At 40.2% G+C, this 25,655-nt stretch overlaps 1 protein-coding gene across 6 annotated transcripts in view; it reads left to right on the top strand.

Moving 5' to 3' along the window:
* The window catches only part of PELI1 (pellino E3 ubiquitin protein ligase 1), a 43,512-nt gene extending 19,764 nt beyond the window's left edge, over positions 1 to 23,748 (top strand). For 3 of the 6 annotated variants that reach the window (XM_010574752.1, XM_010574755.1, XM_010574753.1), the window contains 6 exons: positions 15,669 to 15,813; positions 16,907 to 17,036; positions 17,748 to 17,849; positions 19,859 to 20,056; positions 20,166 to 20,354; positions 21,254 to 23,746. In XM_010574752.1, the coding sequence (XP_010573054.1) occupies positions 15,669 to 15,813; positions 16,907 to 17,036; positions 17,748 to 17,849; positions 19,859 to 20,056; positions 20,166 to 20,354; positions 21,254 to 21,820 (1,331 nt within the window). In that variant the 3' untranslated portion in view covers positions 21,821 to 23,746. Of the gene's footprint in view, positions 1 to 5,866; positions 6,043 to 15,668; positions 15,814 to 16,906; positions 17,037 to 17,747; positions 17,850 to 19,858; positions 20,057 to 20,165; positions 20,355 to 21,253 lie in introns of those variants that run through there. The other 3 variants (XM_010574756.1, XM_010574754.1, XM_010574757.1) reach the window with 3 other exon arrangements.
* Positions 23,749 to 25,655: the final 1,907 nt, after the last annotated feature.

Here is a 25,655-nt window from a genome sequence, read left to right as displayed (position 1 = left end):
AGATACTTTTTTCCTAGAATGTGAGTGTGGGGAGCCAGCCAGTTACAGCTGAATTTCTATAACTGAATACTTTTTCTGTCCTTTTTTTGCTAATCAGTGTGAAATGTTTTTCATCACTGAAAGTGAGGCAAAGATGTGTTAATACGTCTAGCCACTGTCTGTCTTAACTTTTTCTGAAGAAGTCCATGGTCAAACGATCTAGCTTTGTGGGAATGAAAACTTTCAGGTAATGCACGTTCAGCTAGTTCTGCTAGAAGGTACCTTAAAAGTTTTGCAAGCAGGAAAACTACTTCTTGGAAATGAATTCAAATTGGGCCTCCCTTTATTTAGGGGAAACCATAATACCTGAAGCTCAGTGAATCTGAGTTCTGCTGTTCAAAGAACGCAGAACTACAGATAAAAAGTTCTTCGAGGAAGTGCTTGTGCATAGCCTAGGTTAATTGAACTTGCAGGTATGGTATTTGACTTGCAGAGTTTTCAAGATCCAGAAATGTTCATGCAGAACTTAAAAAAAAAAAAAAAAAAAACCAACAAAAAAACCAACAAAAAAACAAAACCACAAACAAATTTTCACAATAGCTGTTTCCAGGTACCTGGGAAACTCAAGTTTACTGTCTTGGAAAGAAGCCTGGTACAACTACATCTGTGTGTTTCTGACTTAGCAGATGGCTTATGTCAGTTTGACCTTTTGGGAAACAAATGTGTTTTCTTCAGAATGATGCTTTACCTATCATCCTTTCAGTCTTGGACTTTTAGGAATCCGTCATGTCAGATGCTTCAGGCCATTCTTGAGAAGCCAGGTGAAGGACCATCTTAAGAGCAGCTCTATTCCTGAATGTCTGTCTTGGGCAATGATTGCTGTATATAGAGTTCTGTACTGTCAGTACTGAACTGCTTATTGGAACGCATTTTTTGTGTGAAGCTAAGGGTATGCTGTGGGTTTCACCCTTTCAAGTGTTTAATCAGTCCAAACAATCTTTGGTGTGGCTACAGCAAGCTCTCTGCAGTAATTTTTGCCAATTGTTTTATTTTAAGCAAATGTTGAATCAAACAGTCATAGGAAGGCTGTGAACAAATACAAAGCTCCAGACTGGTCTGCAAGACTGCTTGTCAGCTGCAGTTCTCTAGCATTTGGTATGCCTTTCCTATTTCCTGAGGGAATGTGTGTCTTGAGAGGCTGTTTCATACTTAAAGCTCCCAGTCTCTTGCAGTAATAGCTCGATATCTGGGAAGCCAGCTCCTGCTTTGAGCAGGAAGTTGGACTAAATGACCTCCTGAATTATGCTGTGATTCTGTGAAATCCCTTACGAGGAAAGGAGTTGGCTCAGACTCTTGGAAATATAGAAGTACATAAGAGTCAGTAGTCCTGTTCTCCTGTAGGTATTTATTTATTCCTGCCTGAGGTTCCTTCAGCTTATAGTAAGGTCAACTATGAAATATGTTCTCAGTCCAAGGATCAGAAATCTTGTGTGTGCTTTTTCTTGATGGGGTCTCTCCCCTAGGAAGTTGAAAATACTGAGTTGGTAGTGCTGAAAGCCATGTGTGCCTGCTAAAGCAGAGATCAAACTTAAGACAGATGGCCAATTGTTTGTTTTCTTCCAATCTGCAGGATGGGATATGCATTGATGGTAACATGCTGTCCTTGAGTAGAAGAGGAGCTTCCCTGGTGTACCTGAGGAGCAGGCACAGAAAGATCTAAGGGTGGAATAGGACTTGTAAGAAATGCTTAATAGGGTTTTTCTGATGGCAAAGTATGACTTGTGTCACGGGTAATGCCTCTGCAGCGTGATGATTTGTTGCCTCTCTGTAACTAGGCTACTGCAGCTTCAGCGACGAATAGCTCCACAGTTGCCTAAGGATCACCATGGTTGTTGGATGACAGACATTTTTCAGTTGGCAAATCCCTTTGAAGGAGAATTTTCTGTGCCTTAAGAACTTAGGATTCTACTTGGGTCTTTTACTCAGCTGTCCTGCAAATCTAATTAGCTTCTGCCCCTTCCAGAAGTGGTCAGTGTGGAAGAGTTCATTAAGTACCATCTACCCTTCATGTTACAGAAACTTGAGATGCAGAACTGTTCTTCTCTGAAAGCTGTAGCTATAACAATGGATGTTTGTTTGCTCTGCCCTTACAAGAATTTTCTTACTTCTTGCCACAAGGCACCACACAGTAAGGCAGGGGATTAGGTCATTTCCTTCCCCCCTCCTCTTCCTGCAGATTATTTGATTAACATTTCTATTGTATACTCTAATTAGCATGTTCTTGGCTTCAGGCTGCTTCCCCCCCATAATCTCCTTAAAGCACTGTAGTATGACTTTATTAACTGTATAACATGGGAACTCCTTGCAGAGATTACATGTGACATAACACAGTGAAAGATAAATGGGGCTGGCAAGTCAGTAATCCTTCCTCCTTTCTTTTTCCCCTGTGCACCTGGGGTTAGACTTATGGGAACCCTGTAACAGTGTTAATGCTTTGCAACGCATTAAATAATATGTCTTTTTTGGGTATTATTGGCTTTGATCAGAGTTCAGCCACTGACTTCGTGGGAAACAGAGTTAAGGTGGTGTATAGTGTATGTTCAACCTTCAGTATTGAGTGTACAAATACACTTTCCCCTTGGGACCGTTACAGATGCTAGTCTTCCACATTTTTGCTCTCTTTTCTCAGTGTTTCCTTCAGTCTCCATTCTTCTGTACCCTGTGTGCAGCAATTTCAAGCACTTATCCTGTGTGGGGCTTTTATTCCACTCCCTGCCTGTTTTGTTAAATAAGATTATCAACAGACATGTTTAAAATGTCTGTCTTGAAATTTAGCAGTAATATACTGATCAGGTTAACCCTATCTAGGATGAAGAGCTTGCCATTCAGGCTTCTCGGCTGTCTGCACGCTAGAGACATAGCATTGCCCTTTGCCCGTATCTGCAAGGCTGTCTTTTTAACTGATATAGCTAGAAACGCATTCCTCTTCAAAGCTCATTTTGAATGTCATGTGAAATCACATAATTATTCCAAACTGTACAGCATCTGCTCATGAGTCAGATAGAAGAACATGACGATACAGCCCTTTATTTCTTTAACAACTTCAATGAAAGAACCTCCCCTGCAGTTAAGTATCACTTCATGAAATTAGCAGTGCTACAGATTTCATTGTTTTAGTCTGGCATAGTCGGCAGCATCTCTGCTCCAGGAAAAATCAGATAGCTTGCGTAGCGACAGCACACTTGAGGCATTTGCTTCCATTCCTCAAGGAATTGCATAGTTCTTGTGTGGAGTGGAAATCATTAAATCCCCCTCTTAATAAAAGTGAGGGACAATGTTGACACAAGAACAGATGAGTAAACACAGGCAGGGAAACAAAGTGGCTAAAACTCTGCAGAGTGAGGTTCAGAAGCAGCCGCGTAGCAGTGTGGCTAGGGGCAAAATAAACCCTCAAAAAACCTGCTTTAAGATGGGGCACAATTAGCTATGAAAAGGGCATTATATGGTGTATTTGATAGCAGAAGACTCTGCTCCAGAATACTGTGAATCACTAATACAAAAGCAGGTGGGATGTACAGATAAGGATTGTTATCTGTGGGAGACTGGGCTGGGCGGTAGAAGGCATATCCACCTGCAGTTGCTCATTCTGTAGCTTCTTATGTGGCTGCAGCATGAAGTAATCCACAGGCTTATTAACCTGGACTCTGAACAGTGGCATCTGTAAAATGAAAACATAAAGGAGCTCTAGAAGAAAATTAGTCTTTAAGTTCTGCTTTTCAGAATGAACGCTTTTGAAACAGTGCAACTCAAGTGTTATGGCTTGTGTGAGAAAAGTAATGCAACCTAAAAGTGGTCATACCAATGTAACTTATAACTACAGTTGAATACCTGAATACAGAGCACCTTTTGTACTCTTGTTGCCGTATCTGTGTGTTAAGTTATACTAATACAGTCCTGATGTGGTTTTCTTTAAAAAAAAAAAAAAGGGGGGGGGGGACCCCCACAAAACCAAACCCTTAGCTCTGATTAAAACAGTATTAAAGCTGCCAACCTTGTATGTAGGCCAGGACAAAGTATAAAATACTTGAAGGTGATGGGGGAGGTGGGCTTGGGGCGACACTTCCACCCCAGTAAAAAGTGCCATTTTAAGGTTCTGCAAGTTAACCAGAGGAAAAGCTAGGTTCATGTGCCAGTAGTGTGAGGCCGTTGATTTTGGGCAGGGAAGAGGGCTCAACTTTAATCTCAAGATGAGTCTCTGGCTTTACCGATGAGATTTATTCAGAAGGTCTCTATCCCCTCACTTGCTTTGGTCTAGTGGGTTTACAGAATAAACCCACAAACAGATAAGCAAAATTATTTGGGTTAAAATAGCTGGGGTTTGTGTGTTGTTTTGGTTTTTCTGTAAGCCCTTTACCAGTTTACCAATCCAATAGCGGTGATAATGACCATGCCATCTCAGATCAGTATTCAGTAGCATGGTTTTTATGGTGGCCAGAAGAAGAGTGGGAACAAGGGGAACACCTGTACATTGATGTTTCTCCAAGTACTTCTCAGTGTTCAGCAGCTGCAGCTCAATCACTTCTGTAGAGCAAAGTGATATCTTTGTGTGTAGTAATCTATGATAGGAGAAAAAAAAAGTGTCTTTGAGCCTATGTATAGTTTTATTATCCAGAATATTCTGTGGTAAGGTGTTGCGCAGCTGAGTGTTTCAAGTAGGTGACAAGATCCTGTAACAGGACAGCCTTATGGTATTACTTAGGGGAGGGTTGGCTGTGGAGTAAAGGTCGAGGAGAGAGAAAACAGGTATGCATTCACCTTGTTCTCAGCAGCAAAGCTGACTTACGTGGACTTGCAACTTACACTGTGTTATGGCATTATGAACAAAAAGCTTGTTCGACAGTGCTTAGCTTTGAGTGCTGAAAAACAACCGAGAAGGTAAACCAACCTTTAAAAATGTGGACAGATCAGGGAAACCAGTCCATAAAGTTGTGCTTGCAAAATTGAGGTGGCAAGCCAAGGAAGGAGCAGCAGAAATGGGAGCGATAGTTGCCTGTCGAACTTGGAGATGTCAAATGTCAGCCTGCATATACATCGCTTGAGCCAGGGTAACCATGTACACCTTGGCCCACTACAACTGTGACGTAAAATGTGATGTAAAGGTTAAGCTTCTGCATCATATTATGCTTGCAGCAGCCTCAGAGCATTTGCATGATCAAATCTAAGAGGCGGTAACTTGGAAGCTGTGGTAACTTGATCACCATTTTATGGCTCAGGCATTTAAATTATCCCACCCACTGGGTTGATGCAGTGATTTAGATGTTAGTGGAGTAAGAAATGAGCTCAGAACCTGGTCTGGCACGTGCAGATTTGCCTTTCTAAATGTGCATCTTACAAGAGTGAGCTGTTACAGTATCATTGACCATGGGAGTCCTGTACACACAGGTGGTGTCTGCAGGCATGTCCTGTGTCCAATTCTATAGCAGTAGTGAAAATGGGGATAGCAATGCCTGAAGAGTTTCTGCTGGTTTAATTCTCACTGTATTAAATCACTTTTTGTGTGGGAGGTGAGGAAAGCTAGCAGGGCTAATAAATGATGATTAAAAAAAAAAAAGAAAGATGGTATAGCATGCCTGGGTACAGTTATGTAAGAGAAGTGGAGAAGGAAATAGATCAGTGTTTCTCTGAGAACCTCATCCACAGAGCTGCTGGAGAACTGGGCTGCAGGATTGTTCTCAACACACTCTCTTCCTTTTTTCCTTTTTGGGGCCAGAGATGGATGAATTTATGGAGTGGCAAGCAGGATGCAGGCTCTGACTCCAGCCAATGGTGCGTGGTGCAGTGGTGTTTACCTAGCTTACGCAAGGCAGAGCCAGCCCCTCTTTAGTCAGAAGGCGCTACCCACAGCCTAAGTAAAAGCACACAGAGCAGAGGTACTCAGTCTGGCAGTTGCTGGGGTTTTAAAGGAGTTGGTGGATTTGGGCTGGTTTTAAACAAGATCAAAGGGGTGGGTTTTTTTTTTTCTTCTCTACTGTGTAGAAATACTGAAAGGACAAAAAGATACTGGTAAGTGCTCTGCATGCTATCGCTTTTCCCTTCTAGTGTTGTACTGTTTCAGTCTCTCTTCTAAAAGCTTCCTCAGTTGCAGTGTTTTTCAGTGAGAAGTTGAAAGATAGTTCAGTGATGTGGTAGAAAGGAAATCTGAGAACAGGCAGTGTGTCTGCGGGCTGCCCTTCCACCTAAAATAGGAAGAGACATTCAAAGTGCATAGTATGAAAAATGCTTCTAATTCGTAAGAAGTATCAGTTGCTTCTCGTTTTTAGGGTGCAGAGCAAGATGCCTTGAAACTGTCATCATTACCTAACAAAATCATACCATAAAGGGGAATTTCTCATAAAGCTGTTAAATATTTGTGTTGTCTAAACCAAAAAAAGGCTTTAAATATAATCGTAACTCATTTTTGCAAGATGATGTAGTATGCTATGTGAAAAGGCTTTAGTGTAATACAAACACCTATTTAGCGGACACTTTGGTACATGAACTGCCTCATCAGGAAGTCAGAGGCTCATAAAAAGCAAAATGGTAACATTCAGATCTGTAGAACAAGAAGTCATTGTAGTTTTCTGCAAGCACAGGGTCCTTGGCAGTGTATTCTAGTTCAGGTGCATCAGACAGTAGATCTCCTTGGGCTCAGTTATCAAAGCATAAAAAGCTCCATCTATTTGCGTAATGGCCCTTTTAAAAATAAAATGCCTCTGTTTTGGTGTAAACTCTGTATATGGAAGTTGTGCTTCTGTCACCAACTTGCAATGAAAGTTGGGACTGCTTATTTTTAAGGTAATACTGTGTAATTTGTCTGAAGGCAGTAAAGAGGATAACTTTCAAGGATCCTGACTGCAAAGTTCTCTGTATCAGAACCATACTTTCACCACATTGTACCAGTATTGTATGAAGTTTTTTGTTTTACTGCTTTTATTTTGCAAGGTACTCCCTGAAGATACAAATAGGTAGTGCTATGGCTAATGAACATCTAATGTTGTTCTGCCAGCATGCCTCTCTTATATTGTTTCATGGCTTCATTATTACAGGTTATATAAATAATCTTCATTTGATAATCTGAGTATGAAGTCAAAACTATCCTTTTTTAACAAAACATACTGAGCTTGTAGCAGCCAAAGTGCAAGTACAGCCAAAAACTCATGTAGAAAGCTGGAAATTAATCTTCTTGAGTAGCTCGTGTGAATAAGTTTCACAGGTAGCTCAGCTGATTGAGCAAGTACAACCTGTAGCATTTGGCCCTTGCGCTGCAGGGGCGGTCAACGGAGGAGCTTTGCCTTGTGCGAGGTTGTGTGCATCGTCACTGGTATATCCGAAAGCTGACGTGGAGAACATGGGTGTTAAGGGGGTGTAGACTGCATGTAAATGTAGCAGTTTAACTGGTGAAGAACTTTCTCAGCTAATTAAGGTTATACATAATATTGCAGTGACAGCTTTAAAATAGACACCTTGTGCTAAAAGACAAATGTTTTCAGCTTCCCACATGCAGTCTGAATTACATCATTCATAACCTGTAGGAGGCTATCATGGTTTCCTCAGGGGAGGATCAGCTGTTACTTTTCTTAACTGAAAAAAACGCTGGATATTTTTTTTTCCGGGGGAATATTTTCAGAATCGATTTTTTTCAGTCTGTTGGAGTGGATCATTAGGAGTTACATAAATCTTACAGGCTTAATATGCCCAGCCACATTCTCATCTTATCAACAGCAGTTCAGAATAACAGGACTGAAATTAGCAGAGGTATGATTGAAATCAGGCCCCTGTGCTTAGATGTTTTTTTCCGTCTTCTGAACAGGAATGCTATTTTTGACTACTGTCATAAAGTACAGATTTTCACATAGGTGCCTGTAATAGAAGTCTTGTTGTAAAACACTTGCCTTGTTCATTGAACAAAGATGCTTGTCCTCACAGCGCTGTTTCTGACTTTCATAAAATTGCTGAGAACTGCTCAGATTTGCTTCTGAGGCTGAAACAGAACTTGAAGTAGGACACTGGATGCCAATCTGACTAAAACTGCTGTTTCTTAGACTGGAAAGTTAGCTGTAACCTTGGTGCAAAGCAGGAGGTTTGCTCTTGTCTATCAAGTTAATGCCCCTTTGAAAGTGTCTACAGGCAATGTGCTTTTTTTGTGTGCTGTGACTCTTGCATGACTTGTTTCCAGGATGACCAGCCTACTACTGGCAGATGCCCATGGTAAAAATATGCTTTCATTCTCTTTGTGAGAATGAAAAACCCCTCTATTGAGATTTTTCAGATGATCTCAAGGCACAGCAGCAGATAGTTGTTTGCATTGTTTTATGCTTGGTATCCTGTGCAGGAGAGACCACTCGCTTGTTTCAGAGCTTGGCCTTGTTGTCTTATTTTCAATGCTTTCATATCATAAGACACTCTTGTGTGTATAGTGGATGGCTAAGCTTATTCAGAGGTTATAAAAGAAAAGGTGAACAGTGTAGACTACGAAAAGAATAAGCCATACAAAAGCAAAAGGCTGGACTGACTTTTCACACTACCAAGGCTTACTCTTTTTTTTTCTTTGTGCTGAAAAACTCCATTTTCTAGAAAGGAGACAATTATCCTTCCTTAGGTGAAGTAGTGGTACTGATCTAAAGTGACAATGCAATTTGCATACATAACAGCTGCATCACAATACCTTTCCTATGCATCTGTAGTGAAGACAGAATATGGGTAATCTTGAAAATGGAATATAAAACCTGCTGAACTTAAAGTTTCAGGTGTGTGTGTGAAGGAAACATGAGCTTGTTTTTAACTGGAGACTGGGAGAAGTATGAAAACTATGGTTGATAAACATATGCTCTTCTGCATGTTCTTTAACCCAGGTGATCGCTTCAGTAAAAACTATTTTAATAAAAGCTTCCAAAAGGATTGCTAGGAAAAACAGTTAAAGGAGAATAACTTTCCAGTGGTGATTTAACAGTCACGTAGAAGAAAGTGATTTCTCAATCTTTGTCTCAGCTTTCAGAAACATAGTGATGCAAGGACCTGATTCCTTGTTGCTCACACCTGTGGAGATCAGCAGTAACATTACTGATATTGTTTGTGAAAGCTGCCAACCTGGACTTGATGGGGACTTGTAATCAAACAAGAAGTTGGTCTCCTGGGAATTACTTTGGTTTTGGGGGTTTTTTGTTGGTTTTTTTTTTTACTTCTCTTGTCACTTACTGCCTCTTCCTTCTTCCATGCTTGCAAATATCTTCATCTTGAGAGACTAGTATTCTGCATGGATCCTTTGTGTCTCACAGTGACTGTAACTTTGATATTCTGGTCCTTTGAATCTGGAAGTCAAGATTTGCCTTTGGAGAGATGAGACGTAACCATAGAAGAGAATATGCAGCACTGAAATACTGTGCGTGCGTTCAGAGGAGTTTGATTTCTGATCTTGCAGTCGCAAGATTGCCCAGTGGAAATTGGAGTGCTAAAGAACTTAAATGTGTAAATGGATGTTGGCAAACTTGGGTCCTACTTGTGTTTTGTCAGGTAACTGCACTGTTCAATGTGAATTCTTTGTTTGAAGAGCAGTATGGGATTTTAAATCCAAATAAAGCTATAGACTGTAATGTGTAAATCTCACAGGGTAGAGTAAGGGTAAATCAGGAGTGTAAGGATAAAATTTTGTTTCATTGGTAATGGAGTTGCTCATAATTTATGTCGAACTGATCAAAAGTGTAGCTAAGGTGCATGTTTCAGTTGCTTGATGAAATTGTGTTGGGCTTCCTAAAATTAATTGCATTCCTAGAATAATTTAGGTTGGGAGGTTGTCTGGTCCAGTCCCCCTGCTCAAAGTGGGACTGGACTGCCTTAGATCAGGTTGTTCAGGGCCACATGCAGCTGAGGTTTGAGTATCTACAAGATTGGAGATCCCACAACCTCTCTGAATTGTTTTTTCCCCCAATAGCTAATCAGGATTTTCTGTGTTGCAGCTTGTCTGTTGCTTCTTGTCCTGTCACTGCATACTTGTCAGAAGGACTGGATTATATTTTGTCCGTATCCTACCTGATTTAACATGGAATTGCTGAGGGAAGAGCTGGATATGAGAATTGCAAGGATAGTGAATGGAGAGCTACAAATAGCAAATTGTATAAAAATAAAAACATCAGTAGACGAGCTGTCTTATGCTTTATTTCTAAAAGCCAAAAAGAATCCAAACCTTAGAATATGTAGATATAGACTATAAAGATGATGATAATATAAAAATGGGGAAAAAAATCCAATTTTTGCATCTGAATCAGCATTTTTTATTTTAATATACTCATTGACAGAGGACTTCTTTTTATACTGTGAAAGTGGGGGGTTTTATGCAGTATTTTAGAAAAGGGCTAGTCTGGCACTAGCTACAGTTGCTACCAGTCTATAATGCTGGGTCTGTGTTTAGAAAATCATGGTAATTTATTACAAAGAGACTTTTATTCTAGTATTTTTAGCTCACAGCCGAGTGTTTAATGAATCTCTGCTTGGGCTCATTGAATTTATGTTCTCCCCTCCCCCTACCCCATTTTAACCATTAAGATACTACTATTCTTGCTGCAATTCCAAAAGCTGTACTTGGTCTACTAAATAGTGAACTTATTCACAAGGTGCTATGACTTAGCACAAACAAGATCTGAAGACTTTCTGTAGAAGCCACCAAAAACTAGTTGTGTATGAGTCTCATGATGAGAAAAGGCAACTGACTGATTGAGGGTGGCTGGTAAGCTAAAGCTGATAGTTCAAAACCAACCAAAATTCATTATACCTCTATGTCCCCCACTGAAAATGGCACGTTCAGTGAAAGTGGGCAGACTCTTAAATTCTTCATCTACTCTGAAGCATGGTTTGTGAGGTCTTCTGGAGAATAGTCTGCCTCTAGATTCAGAGACTAGTGTTTGAATGTGACAGGAAAAAGTATAATGATATGGCTTTTCCTTCTACTTGAATGTAATCAGAAATCTGTGGCTTCCTTTCTGCCATAGCAATCTTTGCCTTCTGTGACTTGAGTGAGTATTGAAGAACAAGAAGGCTTGTAAGGAACTGGATTTCTATTCTTAAAACAAATTTTAGATACTTTTTCAGTTTAGATGTCATCTCTTTCCAATCCCTCAAAACAGTTGCATGTGACAGCATTGTGCAAGTTACCTTCATTGAGCTTTCTCCTGTCTCCAGAGGCACCAGTGTTAAGAATAAAAAGGTTATTAATTGTTCATGACTTCTTCCTGTTCCAGTTTCCTATTTTTGAGACTGAAAGATGCTAACTGGTACCCATTGTGGTTTTGTGCTAACTGCAAACAGTTGTGCTCACCTTTCACCCAACCAAGTAATGCCTTTTCAAAATAGTTTTTTCTGTGTGCAAGTTGCTTTACTTGGAAAATCTTTTCAATTCTATAATACAGGACTGTGCACAGGTAGTGTTTTTCAGGCTTTCGTCTCTTCTCTGCAGCAGAAGTAGAGATCTTGACGTGAAAATTTTGCTGCTGCCAGTTCTATGATTTTTTGGAAGAATTGGATGGGGTAGGATCTTGTAGTTAACACCTTATTCCTCATCAGTGTTGAATGTTCTTGGAGGAGTTTAGAACAGTCTGTTGTTCAGAGCCTACTCTGATGAAGCCCACTCCACTGGTGTTTGGAAATGCTACTGCAAAAAGCAGCAAAAACCTAACTTGAGCATATTTTGTTCAAGCAGTCAGTTCCTTAGCTGTATACTGGCACTTCAGGGCGAAGTTGTCTTTTTAACATATTTAATTAGCCTTTCTTAACACTTTCAAGAAGTGTTCTGTAGTATTCTAGGAATAAAAACTGGTCAGGTTATACTACAGGAGAAGGCCCATTATATAAATTAGCACATCCTTCCTCTCAAGACCATTCCCTCCCTTAAGTGCTTTATCCAGGTTTAAATGATCTGTAAGCCTGCTCTGTTTTAGGAGTGGAGACGTTATCCCATGGCCTATTAGATCGTCTGCAGTGGGACAACACTTGAGTTTTATTTGCATATGTCAGATTTCACTTAGGCTAGTCTTTGGGACCTCATTGGAAGAATATAAGTAATCTTTGTTATTTCTGGGAACGAAATGAGTCTTCCTTTTGGGTACAGTGTATCAAGCAGATCATACTGGGTGAGAAGTATTGTGTATGTTGCACTGATTTTTTTTTTTTGGGGGGGGCACTTAATTTTGTATGTGCTTGAGTTGAAGTTAACTGGGTTGTATTAGTAGTTGTGAGTGGTTTGTGCAGCTCATACAGGTTCTGAGATGTATTTAAAAAAAATCAAGTTCAAACATTCAAGCTATGCCTTTGAAAATATACAAGCAAGCTGTTTTACTAATGATAGCTCTAGATTTCTAACTTTTGAACCTTCCTTAAGTCAAATAAGAAGTGGGTTTCCACCATATGTGCTGGTCCCAAAATAAACTTGACTGTATTTCTTTAGATGTGGAACAAAAAATGTATTAAGGGGGAGCTGCATGTTAGATGTTGGACACTTGTCCTTATACTAAGACTTTCTATTAATTTCTTGCATTGCTGAAGTCTGTCACTTGGAACCGTTGGTCCCTTTTATGGTTTCTGCTCAGTTATGTCTTAAAAGGAGGTTACTGACCACCTGTTCAGGTAACTCTAAAAGAGTATCCTTTAACTGTTCATGTGTAATTACTTTTAATGAGACTCAGAAGCTGACTCTGTTACTGGGAGATGTATTTTTTTAGCTTTCCATGGAATTGTTTACTTGGGTGAACAGAGAAGTTACATCAAGCCTTTTATTGTACTAATGGCAAAAGTTAAAGTTATTTTTAATGTTTGCCTTCTTCCCACCTTCTCTAAGTGAATGGATTAGCTCTTTATCAAACACTGTAGCATTGGGTGGATACTATTCAAATCTTTTTTTACCCTGTCATGCTATTTCCTAATGGGCCGTGCTGTAGATTTCATAGCTGTATTTCTTCCAAGTTGTTAAATATCAATTCAAAGGACGGCCATTATGTATTCTAGCAAAGAAATGTGAAGCATTGTATGTGAAATGCAGTGGCCAGGATGAAATTAGTTGTATGTACAGAAGACTGAATTGCAGGGGAGGCGCTGCTGAGGAGATCAATATTCAAGTAGAAAATAGGTTAATCAATTGGGGAGGAGATTAAAATATGAGGAGCTGTTTTTAGACGGCAATATATAAGCAACTATAATGCAAGAAGATTTTAAAATAAAGCAAAACAAGAAATGCTGGAGTTGATAGTAAAAATACTTTATAGAAAATGTATTTATATCCTTTTATATACAGATAAATACTTAAGATTTATACTCACTTCTTGAGTAGAAATACTTCAGAAAAGAGATGTGGCTAGAGAACCAAGCGCTATTAAACACTAAGAGCTAGATAGTTTAGTATTAATGTCAGTAAACCACCCCTGCGGTGTCTTCAAAGGCATGTGGTTTCAGAGAATTGCTGGTGTGGTGCTCCAAGGTGGGGTTGTGATGCCAGGAGGCAAGGAAGACCCCAGATGGCCATAGCAAACATGAAAATTGTGAACACGGTTAATCTTGTGGGGTTCCATTTATCAAATGGGACAATCTCCACATTGATGTGTTATGACTATTGCCATGATAGGAGTTTAAGGTCACATTTTCATATAAGTTTGCTTTAAATTCTTCAGTTTAGAATTTTAAAGGCAAAACCTGTGGTCCTACCTACAACAGTAAGTACCTTCACTATCCCAGTTAAGTTACTGCTACACATGGGTCAGCAATCTAGAAATGCTTTGGAACAAACTGTACTGCTTTGCTTGCTCCTGTGCTGCTGTTGCTATTCCTGTGTGACACATGGGGGCTGTTGAATCAGTATAAGGTACTTTCTGCACCAGCTAAATGATGGATAGCCTAAAGCTTGAATCAGGATAGCTGCCTAGTGAAAATACACACTGCTTCCTATGCAACAAAAATGTATTGGTGTGACTGTCATGTAGACAGGACACAGATGTTTCACAGTAGTGTTGGGCAGATCAGGTTTATTAACTGTGCTCACACATCTAGCAGTGGGTCAGGATACTGCTGTGCTAATGTTAAATGTGTGCTAGCCACAAAGACAGTCTTCAGTTAACTTCTTATTTCAAGCACTATGAAATCCACAGTACCCAGACTTGAGAGCAAAGGAGAAGAGATTTGGAAAATAATGAGAAATGAAAGGAAAAAGAAGGGTTTCAATTTAGCCTCCTGGTTGTGTTCTGCAGACATCACAGCAAAAGTTTGTCGGACAGTAAGAAGTCTTTGCATGTATTTGTGTGAAGCCCTCCCACACATGTGGGATAGCATGTAAGAAAGCATGAAGGAGCATACTGGATTTTCAGAGAGCACTGTGAGCTGATTGCAGGTGGGGATCAACATATCCATGCTGAATAAAAAATTGGTAGATTGAGAAGAGATGTTGAAGGCCAGGCTTCTCCATGAAGGAGCAAAGAGGACTGGGAGAGGGTAGAGGTCAGGTCAGTAAAGGGATCTTTTGCATCAGCCTGTGAATGAATGTGAGCAGGGTGACAAGCACTGCCACATCCTTTTCTCTGTTGTTAGGACATAAGATGGGGGCTGGATAAAATCTGCATGATGGTGTCTTTTCTGCTAGTATCTGTGATCTAGTTGAGGTAGAAGAAAATGGAGATACAGCACTGTAGTCATGATTGAAGTTGATGATGGGATTCAAGAAATGTTACGTGGGCCAAAATGTGTATTTGTGCAGAAGGCAGAATGTTAACCATCAGTACTAAAAAAGCTTAATAGCTTTTTGAGTTGGTATGAAAACTTACCTGGAGGGACCAAGGGAATGTTCTGATTTCTGTTAAAGAAAGTCTCAAACAGGCTAGCATCAGCTTTATTCTTTATTGACCCAGTACTCTGTTGGGTAGGCTTTCTCTATAGGAAGGTCAGAGATAGGTGTTGGGTAGGTCAGAGGAGTCTGGAAATGTTACTAATGAGAAGCTGTAAAAAATGCTAGGGTGAACTGTTCCTCAAAGCAGAAATATAACAAAAAAAATTGCACTTCAAAAGACTCATTAAGAATTATGTGAAATTGCCTCAGGAAATCTCCTTCAAATAGCTGTTTGTATCACTTCTGTCTGTGGTTAAACATGAAAGATCACATTGCACACCCCAGACTTATATGGCAGACTTGATATCAAATTGTCATACAATTTCCTTCCATCTACAAATCCAGAAGTTTCTTGGAAAGCTCTGAACCAGATGCTTTCATTGAAAATTTCTACTTCTCTACCTAATGACTGGTCTTGCTTTGTTGTTGGTTTTTTTTTCCTTTAAATTTAATCCCTATCCGTCTCTACTTCTTGATAGTTGAACCAAACATACTAAATGAAGCTATATACAGTTTATACTAAAAACTAGCATGAAGGAAAACAACTGTGGATGTTTTATCAAGGCCATACTGGAATTTTTTAAATGCACTTTTGGGTTTTTTGTGATCTGGTAGTTCTTCCAGGCAACTCAGCCTTAGTTGATTTTATATGTATGTTTTTAAATTATTTCAGGCAAAACCAAAATGTGGAAAACACAAAACATTGTACCTACCATATCAGAAAGGTGTGCTGGTTTGTGTAATTGATGGATTTGAGTCTTTTCTCTTACACTTATTTTCATCTTTGTTGTTACAGGAAATAATGAAAAAAGTGTGCCACAAATCTTGATCAGAGACCTGAAATTTGAGAAGAAGTCATTAGCTAAGCTCATGTTTTCTCCTGATCAAGAAAATCATCCATCAAAAGCACCAGTAAAATATGGTGAATTGATTGTATTAGGGTAAGTGTTTTGTGTTTTGGTTGGAAGTGAGAATGAAGGTAGAATTTCAGGGTGCACTTAAAGCAGATAAAATGCAGGTTGCCATGAGATGGTCCCACAACCTACCACTTGAACTCCCTCTTTCGCAGTGTATCTAGTGAGTGTGCAACTGAATAGTAAGCTGATCAGCTTTTCTTTGGTAGCTGATCTCATGTAAGGGAGGGAGTAGAGGGAGGGCTGCCTTTTTCAGTGACAACCAGATGTTATTTGTAATGGGATATATTGGAAAATTGCACTGCAGTATGTATACCTTTTTGTGACAGCATGAGCACGGAGGTAGGACTCTAAACACTTGAGTAGATGTGTTCTTCCCAGGTAAGCATTTCATGACAAAGGCAGCCAATTTGTGAAGGGTTTCCCAGTTGGTTCCAGGTTGGGCTAAGACAGACGACTAACGTGATGATGCGGAAGGAGAGGTTCCCTAGGACTTGAAATAAAATAAAAGGAGTTTTATAAGAACGTAGTAGCTGTCTATAATATCCAAGTGCAAACAGAAGATTTTAATAAAGCAAGTTTGCCAACTGGCCTGTTTATGTTTAGACATGTTCAAAGTGAGAGTCTGAGGGTTTTCTGATGGGTAAAATTGGAGTCTTGGAGGACAGCGTATCTATTTCTTACAGGGTTTTATTTCAATCAAAATTCTCTAAAATACTAGCTCTCCACCAGGGTTGGTGACTGCTTAGAATCTTTCATTTACAATGTGAACACATCATTTAGAGATAAATCTACAGGTAGGCATATAACCTTACTTGTTTTCATGTTTGGGACCCAAGTCTTTTTTGCTTGTTGGTAGTAGCTTTGAGATTATTCTGGGTAGCATTCCTTGCCCTACAAGCTTTGTGTGTTTAATGCTGTAATTCTGTGGGCATGTTTCAATATTGTGTGTATCAATTCTCAGATTTAAACGTGAGTAATTGGAAATCTGTAATTATTAATACCACACTAATTAAGACGACTTTGTGCTTAGAATGAAAGTTCTTGTGGGTCTGTATCTCATGAGAAGCTAACTAATACAGGAAGATGGACTTTGTTCTTTTTCTGTGCTTTTTGATAGGTACAATGGGTCTCTCCCAAATGGAGATAGAGGAAGAAGAAAAAGTAGGTTTGCTTTATTTAAAAGGCCCAAGGCAAATGGGGTGAAACCTAGCACTGTGCATATTGCCTGTACCCCTCAAGCAGCAAAGGTAAGCTCTATAGGAGATATGTGAAAAGAACATTTATTTTTGCTAATTCTTTATGGTCTTCAAGTAAGTGCTATTTAGAAGCACTTTTAGAAGAGTGTTCAGTTCCTAGTAGGTAGTTGCAGAATGAAAATCTAGACTAACAAACTGAAACCTAGATTACTTTGCTACAACTTCTGCAACCTGTGCTGAGTTTCTCCATTTTACCCTTTTTACTATGACTACTTGTTATGTTTGTTTGTCTATGTATCTTGTTAATCATCGTTAACTTTAGTATGAACTTGGATCCCGTTTTTAGAATGAAGTCCCTAAGTTTTTGTCCTCACTTTGCTGTTGGAGAAGTTCAGGCTGAGAAGGCCATGAAGGTGTTACATTCAGTTTCAGCCTTTGCACTCAGTTGTTTTTGTTCTGTGTTATGGCCAGTGTTGCTTTAACATGAAGCATGACTAATAATATGTCTTGGTTATGTGTATTTTGTTGCAGCGTGTGGTAAAGAGACCAGTTTGGTCTGTTGCTGAATCAATCCTACAGCTTTTTTTAATAGCCAGGACTGGTTTTTGTGAAGTTTAACTACAGGTGTGTCACTAAGAACCATCTGCCTTAATGCATTAATTGAGCAGAACAAGAGCCTGGTTATATATATTGTCTGCTTGCTGCTGTATTCAGTAGAGTTATTGTTCACTGTTTCAATAATACTTGGCACTTTTTCCTTAGGCAATAAGTAATAAAGACCAACACAGCATATCTTACACTTTGTCTCGGGCCCAGACAGTAGTTGTTGAATATACACATGACAGCAACACAGATATGTTCCAGGTATGTGAACTAAATATGATATGTAAATGTATTCTCGCTTTTGGTAGTTTCTAATGAGACATCCTCTCAAGAGGCTTTTTCCCTTGGACCCAAAAGTTTGCATGTGTCACCTTCGACACTTTATTATTCAGAGGTGTTTAGTTCTGTTCATTCCCAAGGCCATCACATGAACAAGGCTGTATATCTGTGCACCTCTTTTAGGCTTGGTCAGAGGTGAAAGTTGTTGGGGGTTTTTTTGTGACTAATGCACAGCATTATGGTTTTGCCTTTGATTGCTGGTCTGCAAGTCATGTAAGCTGTCTCCTAGTCCCCTCCTTGCAAAATGAAGAATAAAGTTTTTTGAAGCACTTGGAATTTTGCTTCTAGCATTTACAAAGGGATTTGGGATTAGCCAGTTGGAGATGGGGTAGAAGAAATACAAAGTGAAAATACAGGAAAGCTTTTGACACAACTAATATGAAAAATACCCCTAACTCCTTTAAGCAAACCCAGAAATAAGTCTAAAGCACTGGACAGTGTGGAGAGAGGAGGCCCAATGCTCATGTGCTGGCAGTTCAGAGCAACTTTGCTGCAGTTCCTGTATGTATGAGAAGGAACCACAAACACATTTGCAGCTGCGGTGTGTGCTCATATCTTATAATTATTTCCTGTTTTTCTCAAAAGGAAGGGTTTTGTTTTGGGGGGGTTTTGTGTGCTTTGTTCCTTCTGATTCCTGGACTGATCTTGTGTTGATTGGTTTTTTTGTTGTCGCTAATTTATGGCAAGGAGTTTTGCTGTCACAGCATTTAGCTGTGACGCCATTGCAGGATCTAAGGAGGTGGGAGGTGTTAGTAAGTGGTGGAGGATGCTGCTATGCAACTGCAAATACCTACAACAGAGCAAAAGGGCTGTAATGAACTAACTGCAGCATAAGCTATTGTTTGTGTAAGTGTTCTCTCTTTAGGCATGCTGTAGCATGTATGCTGCTCTAAAATTGCCAGTGGCATTCCCTGTGTACTGATGGGTTATCCTGCCTAAGAAGCAATAGAAAAATACATTCTGACAAAGCAGTTTCAGTCTCATGAAAGCTCTTCAGCCTTCACCAAAAAGCACCTCAGGCTTTTGGGTCTTCTGCCCAGCAGTTAATCAGTCTTAATATAACCAGCTATTTTATAAGAGGCTGAGAGCTCTGCAAGTGAGTGAAAGGTAATAGTGTGTAAGTGGGCTTTAAACCTGGTTACATGGATGTTTGGGAGAGGGATATAACTTCTCTTCATACTTCATAAGGAAAAGGACAAGATGAGTTGACTGGAAAAGCAGTGAAACCCATGCAGTTCTATCAAACCCGATACAGTTGTGTGGGACTGCAAAAGTCATTCTTCTATGCAACCAGAAAAGAAGGCACAGCTACTAGAAAAATCTGAATGTAGTCAGATGTTGCATTCTTGTTGTGTTCTTTGCATATTAACGTAACCCCTCCCTGCCACAAACATCTTGTACCTGGTCTTTCCTGACAGATTTGCTGCTTCCTAGTGCCCCACCAGAGCTGGAGAGTCAGTTCGCATCATCTAATTTTCCTACATCTACACCTCCACCTAGCCTAGCATTGCTCAGAACATTCTGAGTGAATATGCAAAGTGACGGAGTATTACTTTTCTTCCATCTAACTGCTGTTTCCTAGCTGTTGTGGTGCTGCTGCAGCTGGTCCAGCTGACTTGAGTGTAACCTTTCTGATGAGAAGGCCTTCAATGGGAAATCATCTCAGAATTGACTTAATTACATCATTTTATTTCCCCTTCCTTCAGTTGGCTGTACTCAGCCTTCAGAATAACTTTGGTCACATGGAGGTGGAATAACTCATCAAATCAGATTAGGCTTTAGAAACCTAAATTTAGATTGGTGGAGGGGAGTACTTCAAACTGGAATGTCATGATTTTTTCTTGATCACTTTTAAATGGTTTGAGTTTGAATATTCCTGGACCCAAAGGCAAATTTCTAAACAGGTGGGGTTTTTTTTGCTCCCTTTCCAGATTGGTCGGTCAACAGAGAGTCCTATAGACTTTGTCGTGACAGATACAGTTCCTGGAAGTCAGAGTAATTCAGATACACAGTCTGTGCAGAGCACTATATCAAGATTTGCCTGCAGAATCATATGTGAACGTAACCCTCCTTTTACAGCAAGAATATATGCTGCAGGATTTGACTCCTCAAAAAACATTTTTCTTGGGGTAAGGTAACTCCTTTTTTCCTCCAAGTTCAGTGCAGGCCTGTTTTTAAACTAACTCATAGCTCCACTTCAGCCAAATTAAAAGTTTCCATTGATGTAATTTCTCTTAGGAGAAAGCTGCGAAGTGGAAGACATCAGATGGGCAAATGGATGGACTAACCACAAATGGAGTTCTTGTTATGCATCCTCGTAATGGATTTACAGAAGACTCCAAGCCAGGGGTGTGGCGAGAGATATCTGTATGTGGGAATGTGTTCAGCCTCCGTGAAACCAGATCAGCTCAGCAGAGGGGAAAAATGGTAAAAGTAGTGACCGATGTTTTATGCAACCTGTTTAAAATGGGTACAACTATAAGTGGTAAAACTTGAGCACAAACAGAGGCTGGAATCTGCTTCATTCAGTGTAGATGTCACAACTGTAATCAGTTACACTGACTTTTTATATGTCTGTCTTCGTACATGAAGGTGTCTTGGCTCAACCTGAATAACTGACAGAGTTTATCTGCAAAATAGTACTTAGTTGCAGATCTAGACTGCTCTCCTAAATTGAGTTGCCAGTCTACTATGCTCTTCTGCAAACTGTCATAGTCACGCACACATTCTAAAGTATTTTTCTGATTCTCCCTCTTGAGTTTACACTTCTAAGGTTTTCCCAATTTTCCTTTTTTATAGAATAATAAAGAATAATTATAGTTTTATTGACACATGCCTATATACCTGGATATCCCTTTCCACCTTGGCATTCTGAGTTTTCCTCTTGTTTCCAAAGCATCGGTGACATTTCCAGGAGATGATTGGGTTTGGTATGACTTGGAATCTCTTAAGTGTTCATATAGCATTTCTTTTTGTTATTTAAGTGATACATTTAGCTAGGAATGCTGACAGCTGAGTTTTTCTGGAGGAGAGGAAAGCCATGTGTAAAGGTGTGTTTGAAGAAAACAGGCTAAAATGTGACAGAGGACTAAACAAGACTTGTCAGGAAGTTTTTGGGGGTTTTTGTTTTGGTTTTGTTTTTTTAAAAAAGAGGGGAGGGAGAAGCTGAAACTGGGCTCTCTATAGGTATCATGTGTAGGACAGTCAAGGAGCTGCTTGAAACTTTTTGCCTGGATCTTCCAGGCAGATTTGTATTATGAAAGTGCATTATGTTACTCTTCAGGTAACCTTAGGTGACACCTCTCTTTCACTTTGTCCATCACAAGGTTGAGAACGAAACAAACCAACTCCAGGATGGCTCTCTAATTGACCTGTGTGGAGCAACACTGCTGTGGCGCACTGCAGAAGGGCTTTCACGCACTCCTACTGTCAAGCACCTGGAGGCACTAAGACAGGAAATAAATGCAGCAAGGCCTCAGTGTCCTGTGGGGTTTAACACCTTGGCATTTCCCAGCATGAAGAGAAAAGATGTTGTAGATGAAAAGCAGCCGTGGGTGTACCTGAACTGTGGCCATGTCCATGGCTATCACAACTGGGGAAACAAAGAGGAGAGAGACGGCAAGGATCGCGAGTGTCCCATGTGCCGCTCTGTTGGCCCCTATGTGCCTCTGTGGCTTGGATGTGAAGCGGGATTTTATGTGGATGCAGGACCTCCAACACATGCATTCAGCCCATGTGGACACGTGTGCTCAGAAAAGACAACTGCATATTGGTCCCAAATTCCTCTTCCTCATGGTACTCATACTTTTCACGCAGCCTGTCCGTTCTGTGCGCATCAGCTGGCTGGTGAGCAAGGTTACATCAGACTCATTTTCCAAGGACCTCTTGACTAACCTATGTGTTGCTGAGGACTGCAGTAAACTGATAAGCTAAGCGATTCTGATTTTTAAACCGACTGTTTTTCGTATTCTCTGGGCTTTGCTGGTTTGCATTAAGATGAAGATTTTTTTCTTTTTTTGTTACAACAGCTAAATCCCTCTCTATTGAGAAAAGTCTGGGAATGGAAGAAACGGGGGGAGAAGGGGGAGAACTCCTGCTTTCTTTAGTTAATAACTACTTCTGAAGAGGTGAAGGAAGTGTTGTAGAGTGAACTTCGATGCCTTCTGTTTAATGGCTTTGAATCACATGCCCACAGTGTTTGAAAGTTGTTTCCTTCTTTTTGTATATGGAGGGTAAATAGTTCAAAGAACATTAGTTTACAGCTTGGATGCAAACATTGTAAAATACAAACGTGTATATTAACTCTTTTCTATTTATCTTTATTATTGAAAATACATAGAATCTTTAGAGAGTAGCATGGTCGTAGTGTGTTACATCCAGCAATTGGATGTGTAGAGTAGTTCTGGATGGAGAAGAACCTGAGATGGAAATGGTAGAAAAATCTTTTTTAATCTAAAGTACTGAGTTCTTAGAATAGTTAAAACGCTTTTTAAACAAAGCTAATGCAAATTATGAGGGCATAAAGGTATGTTTTAACCATGTTGAAAGGTAGGTAAGAAGGACTTCTTAAAATGTCTTTTTGGTAGGACTGTACTTAAGGTCTGGTTATGAGGAGAATATTTACCAGACTCTTTGAATATGCAACTTAGTCTAGATTAAGGATTTTTTCTCCCTTCATGCTAACACATCTCTTTATTTAGCATTAGTGATATTTGTGAGGGTTTTTCCAATCTTGAACATTAACAAACCTGAAAGACGAGGCTCATTTTGTTCTGTGCTGTTTGGGGCGGGGCTGAGGGGAGAGGTGGATGTGCCCTTGCACTTGTGTGGGGAGCAGGGAGCAATTTGTGAGTTGGCCACAGTCCCAACTTGTGACACACTTGTCAGTCAGATGTTCTGCCTTTCTTCTGGCCCATTGCAAACTGGCGTGTGGGAGCCACGGGCTTCACATGCTTGCCTCTACCCTGCTGCAAGGTGCAAATACTCATCGAGGCTGCACACGGAACAAAGTTGAAGCCTGGTACCCAAGGGATGCGTGCCCACATCCTAGCATCCTCATGCAACTTGTCACAATTGGCAATCTGTTAGGGGAGTGCTTGAGCCGGGACTGGACTGGGCTCCTAGACCTCAGTGTGGGATGCTTGTGTAAAGTCTGCTCACGCTGCGGTGGGCTCTAGTTAGTAGTGTCTCTCTGCTCTCCCCTCCCTACCCTTCTTTTCCCTCTGTATCCACCAGAAAAGGCCAGTGCACTACATCCAGCTTTGCTGCTAACCCACTGTGCTTCATGGCAAATACACAACCTGACCTTTTTAGGATTCAGTTGAGCTTTTTTTTGGCCATCTTCATACTTTTTTTTTTCCTCAAAATACGTACTGCATAATTGACAGTAGCAAATTTCTGTACTTTATAGCATAGCTTTAATTTTTCCTTTTGAACCTGTTCTAAAATTTTCTTGGTTAAAGAGAGACCTATGTTGCTTCGATGTCATGAATTATTTACTTTGTCAATTGTTTATCCATTTTTAAAAAGAAATTATATATATTGTTTGGTTCACTCAGGAAATGCATGTGTCAGGAAACCTGTATTATAAGTTCATTTAGCTGTCATGTACAAGTAACTGCTGTTACTCCCTTTCCATAGAAATATAACTGATTTTGACATTTTCCAGATTATATGCATTAAGTAATGAAACTTATGCAGCAAGAAATCCCTGTATTGTAGTTGTTCTAATCATTTTATTCAAACTATAGTATACTGTAGTTTAATTTTTATTTGCAAATTAATTTATTCAAACTATGTGAGTAAACACTTTTCAAAAATAGAAATTCTGGGATTGTCTGTTGCTTTGTTTCCGAGATGAGAAAGGTGGCTGGAGGTGGCCCTTCTGCTGTCACCCAAGGTGTCTGTTCTGCATGTGTGAATTAAGATCATAAAAACGAAGCAACTGTAAATAAGAGTTTGCATGTTATCCTGGTCATGGATTTGAATGGCTCCTTTCAGATACGACCTCTCAATGTGTTTTATATTTAACGTTACGTTAACAAAGCCAAGATTGTTGTTCAAAAGACACAGTTAAATCATCTTTTCCCTGAGTAAGTTCAAATAATGAAATGTAAGCAAAAACTTTAACTAGATGGCTGGGCTCTTCTAAAATGTCAAGAGCTCTTGATTCCATCTTCCACAAAATCACATTGATGCTTCTTCTCTGGTCCTGATCTTGTTGATTATGGGGATATGAAAAATCAGAAAAGGACATGATGAAAGCTGCAAAGCAGTATGAGTAATAAAAAGATGAACTGTGAAAACAGATTGAGAACTGGATGGTAGGAGACATACAGAAAGTGGTGTACTTGTCCTGTGTTGGAGGCACAGCTGGATGCCGGTATGGAGCCAATAGTGCAGTTGGGTACATGCACATCTGACTGTAGAGGGGAAGAAGAGAGGTTCATGCCCAACACAACCATCGTTAAGCCTCTACCATGTTAAGATGGTATGTTATGCATTCATTATCCTTCTTTGTCCTGCCCCCCTCCTCCAAAAAAAACCCAAACACCACAGAAGATGGTGTAGTCATAGCAGAACTGGCTGTTTCTCTGGGTAGGGTTATGCTAAGATAACCCTTCAGAGTCTGCCCCACACTTTCTGTCTGTTGTATACTTTTCTTGACCCAAGCTGGGCTTGTTAATCCCATTTTTAAAAGGGCAGAACATGGGCATTCAAATGCCTGAGACACAGAAATCCCACTGTCAAAAGCAGGATAGCAGTGATTGAGTAGTTTGAGAAACAATTTCCATACAACATGCAAGCTAACTAAAAGCAGTAGCTTTGACTGTGGTTTCTTATTTGAGTTCCTTCTGGGCTTCTGTTCTTTAATAAACAATTTAAATAGAAGGTCTCGTACTCTGTAAACTGTAAAATGAATGTCACATTAAAAGTGTAATGATCCCTTTGATTCAACCAGCTGACTGAAGCACTCTGAAATTTAAAGGCTTTTGCTTCTGAACAAATTTGGGAGCTGGGAGAAGTGCAAGAGGTTGCACTGTGCTGGCTTTGAGATGATTACAGCTCTACTTGGGTGCAGCCTAAATCAGCCCCTTTTACCTGCAAAAACCAGCCCCAAATGAGATCTGTGGCCTTACCCTGCTTTCAAAGGTTGGTTTGAATGGAAAGAGGCATTGATGATGCAATGAGCAGATGGGACAGGACTATTCCCTGTGAGATCACCATAGGTATATGGAACTGATGAGGGAATGCATGTGGAAATGAGGTAAGTGTAGGCCCTTTTCTAGCATTAAAGTTTTGTGAAGATCTGCAGAAGTGCATCTGGAAATCAGCAGCTAGCTTTCTGCTGTTGGTTTGTGCATGGCTGCTCTGTTCTGTGTGGTTCTTTGTGATGTGTAATGCAGGTGATTTAATGAGCTAATTTGATTTTCAGCTGTAGGAAATTGCATGGATTTAACACTGGTAGAAGGCAGCAGCTTGGCATAGCAGCTGGCTAATGAAGCCTTCCCCCCCCCCAAAAGCAGAAGTGGGGCAGCTTAGTGTGTTGATTCACAGCAGGGCAGGAGCATGTTGATGGGGAGGTTGCTGGGGGCTTTCCCTGGGAAGGTGGTGGGTAGCCCAGCACTGACAGAGCACCCTATTCCTGTTCCCTTCACTGACTGAGCCATTGGGTTCAAGCAATACCATGAGCATGTGGTGTGGCTCTGAGATGTGTGGTGTAGGCTG

This window comes from Haliaeetus leucocephalus, unplaced genomic scaffold (genome assembly GCF_000737465.1).
Source record: "Haliaeetus leucocephalus isolate CR32 unplaced genomic scaffold, Haliaeetus_leucocephalus-4.0 Scaffold450, whole genome shotgun sequence".
NCBI classification, from domain to species: Eukaryota; Metazoa; Chordata; class Aves; order Accipitriformes; family Accipitridae; genus Haliaeetus; species Haliaeetus leucocephalus.
Note: the sequence above shows the minus strand (reverse complement) of the source record. Positions and strands in the feature narration are given on the sequence as shown.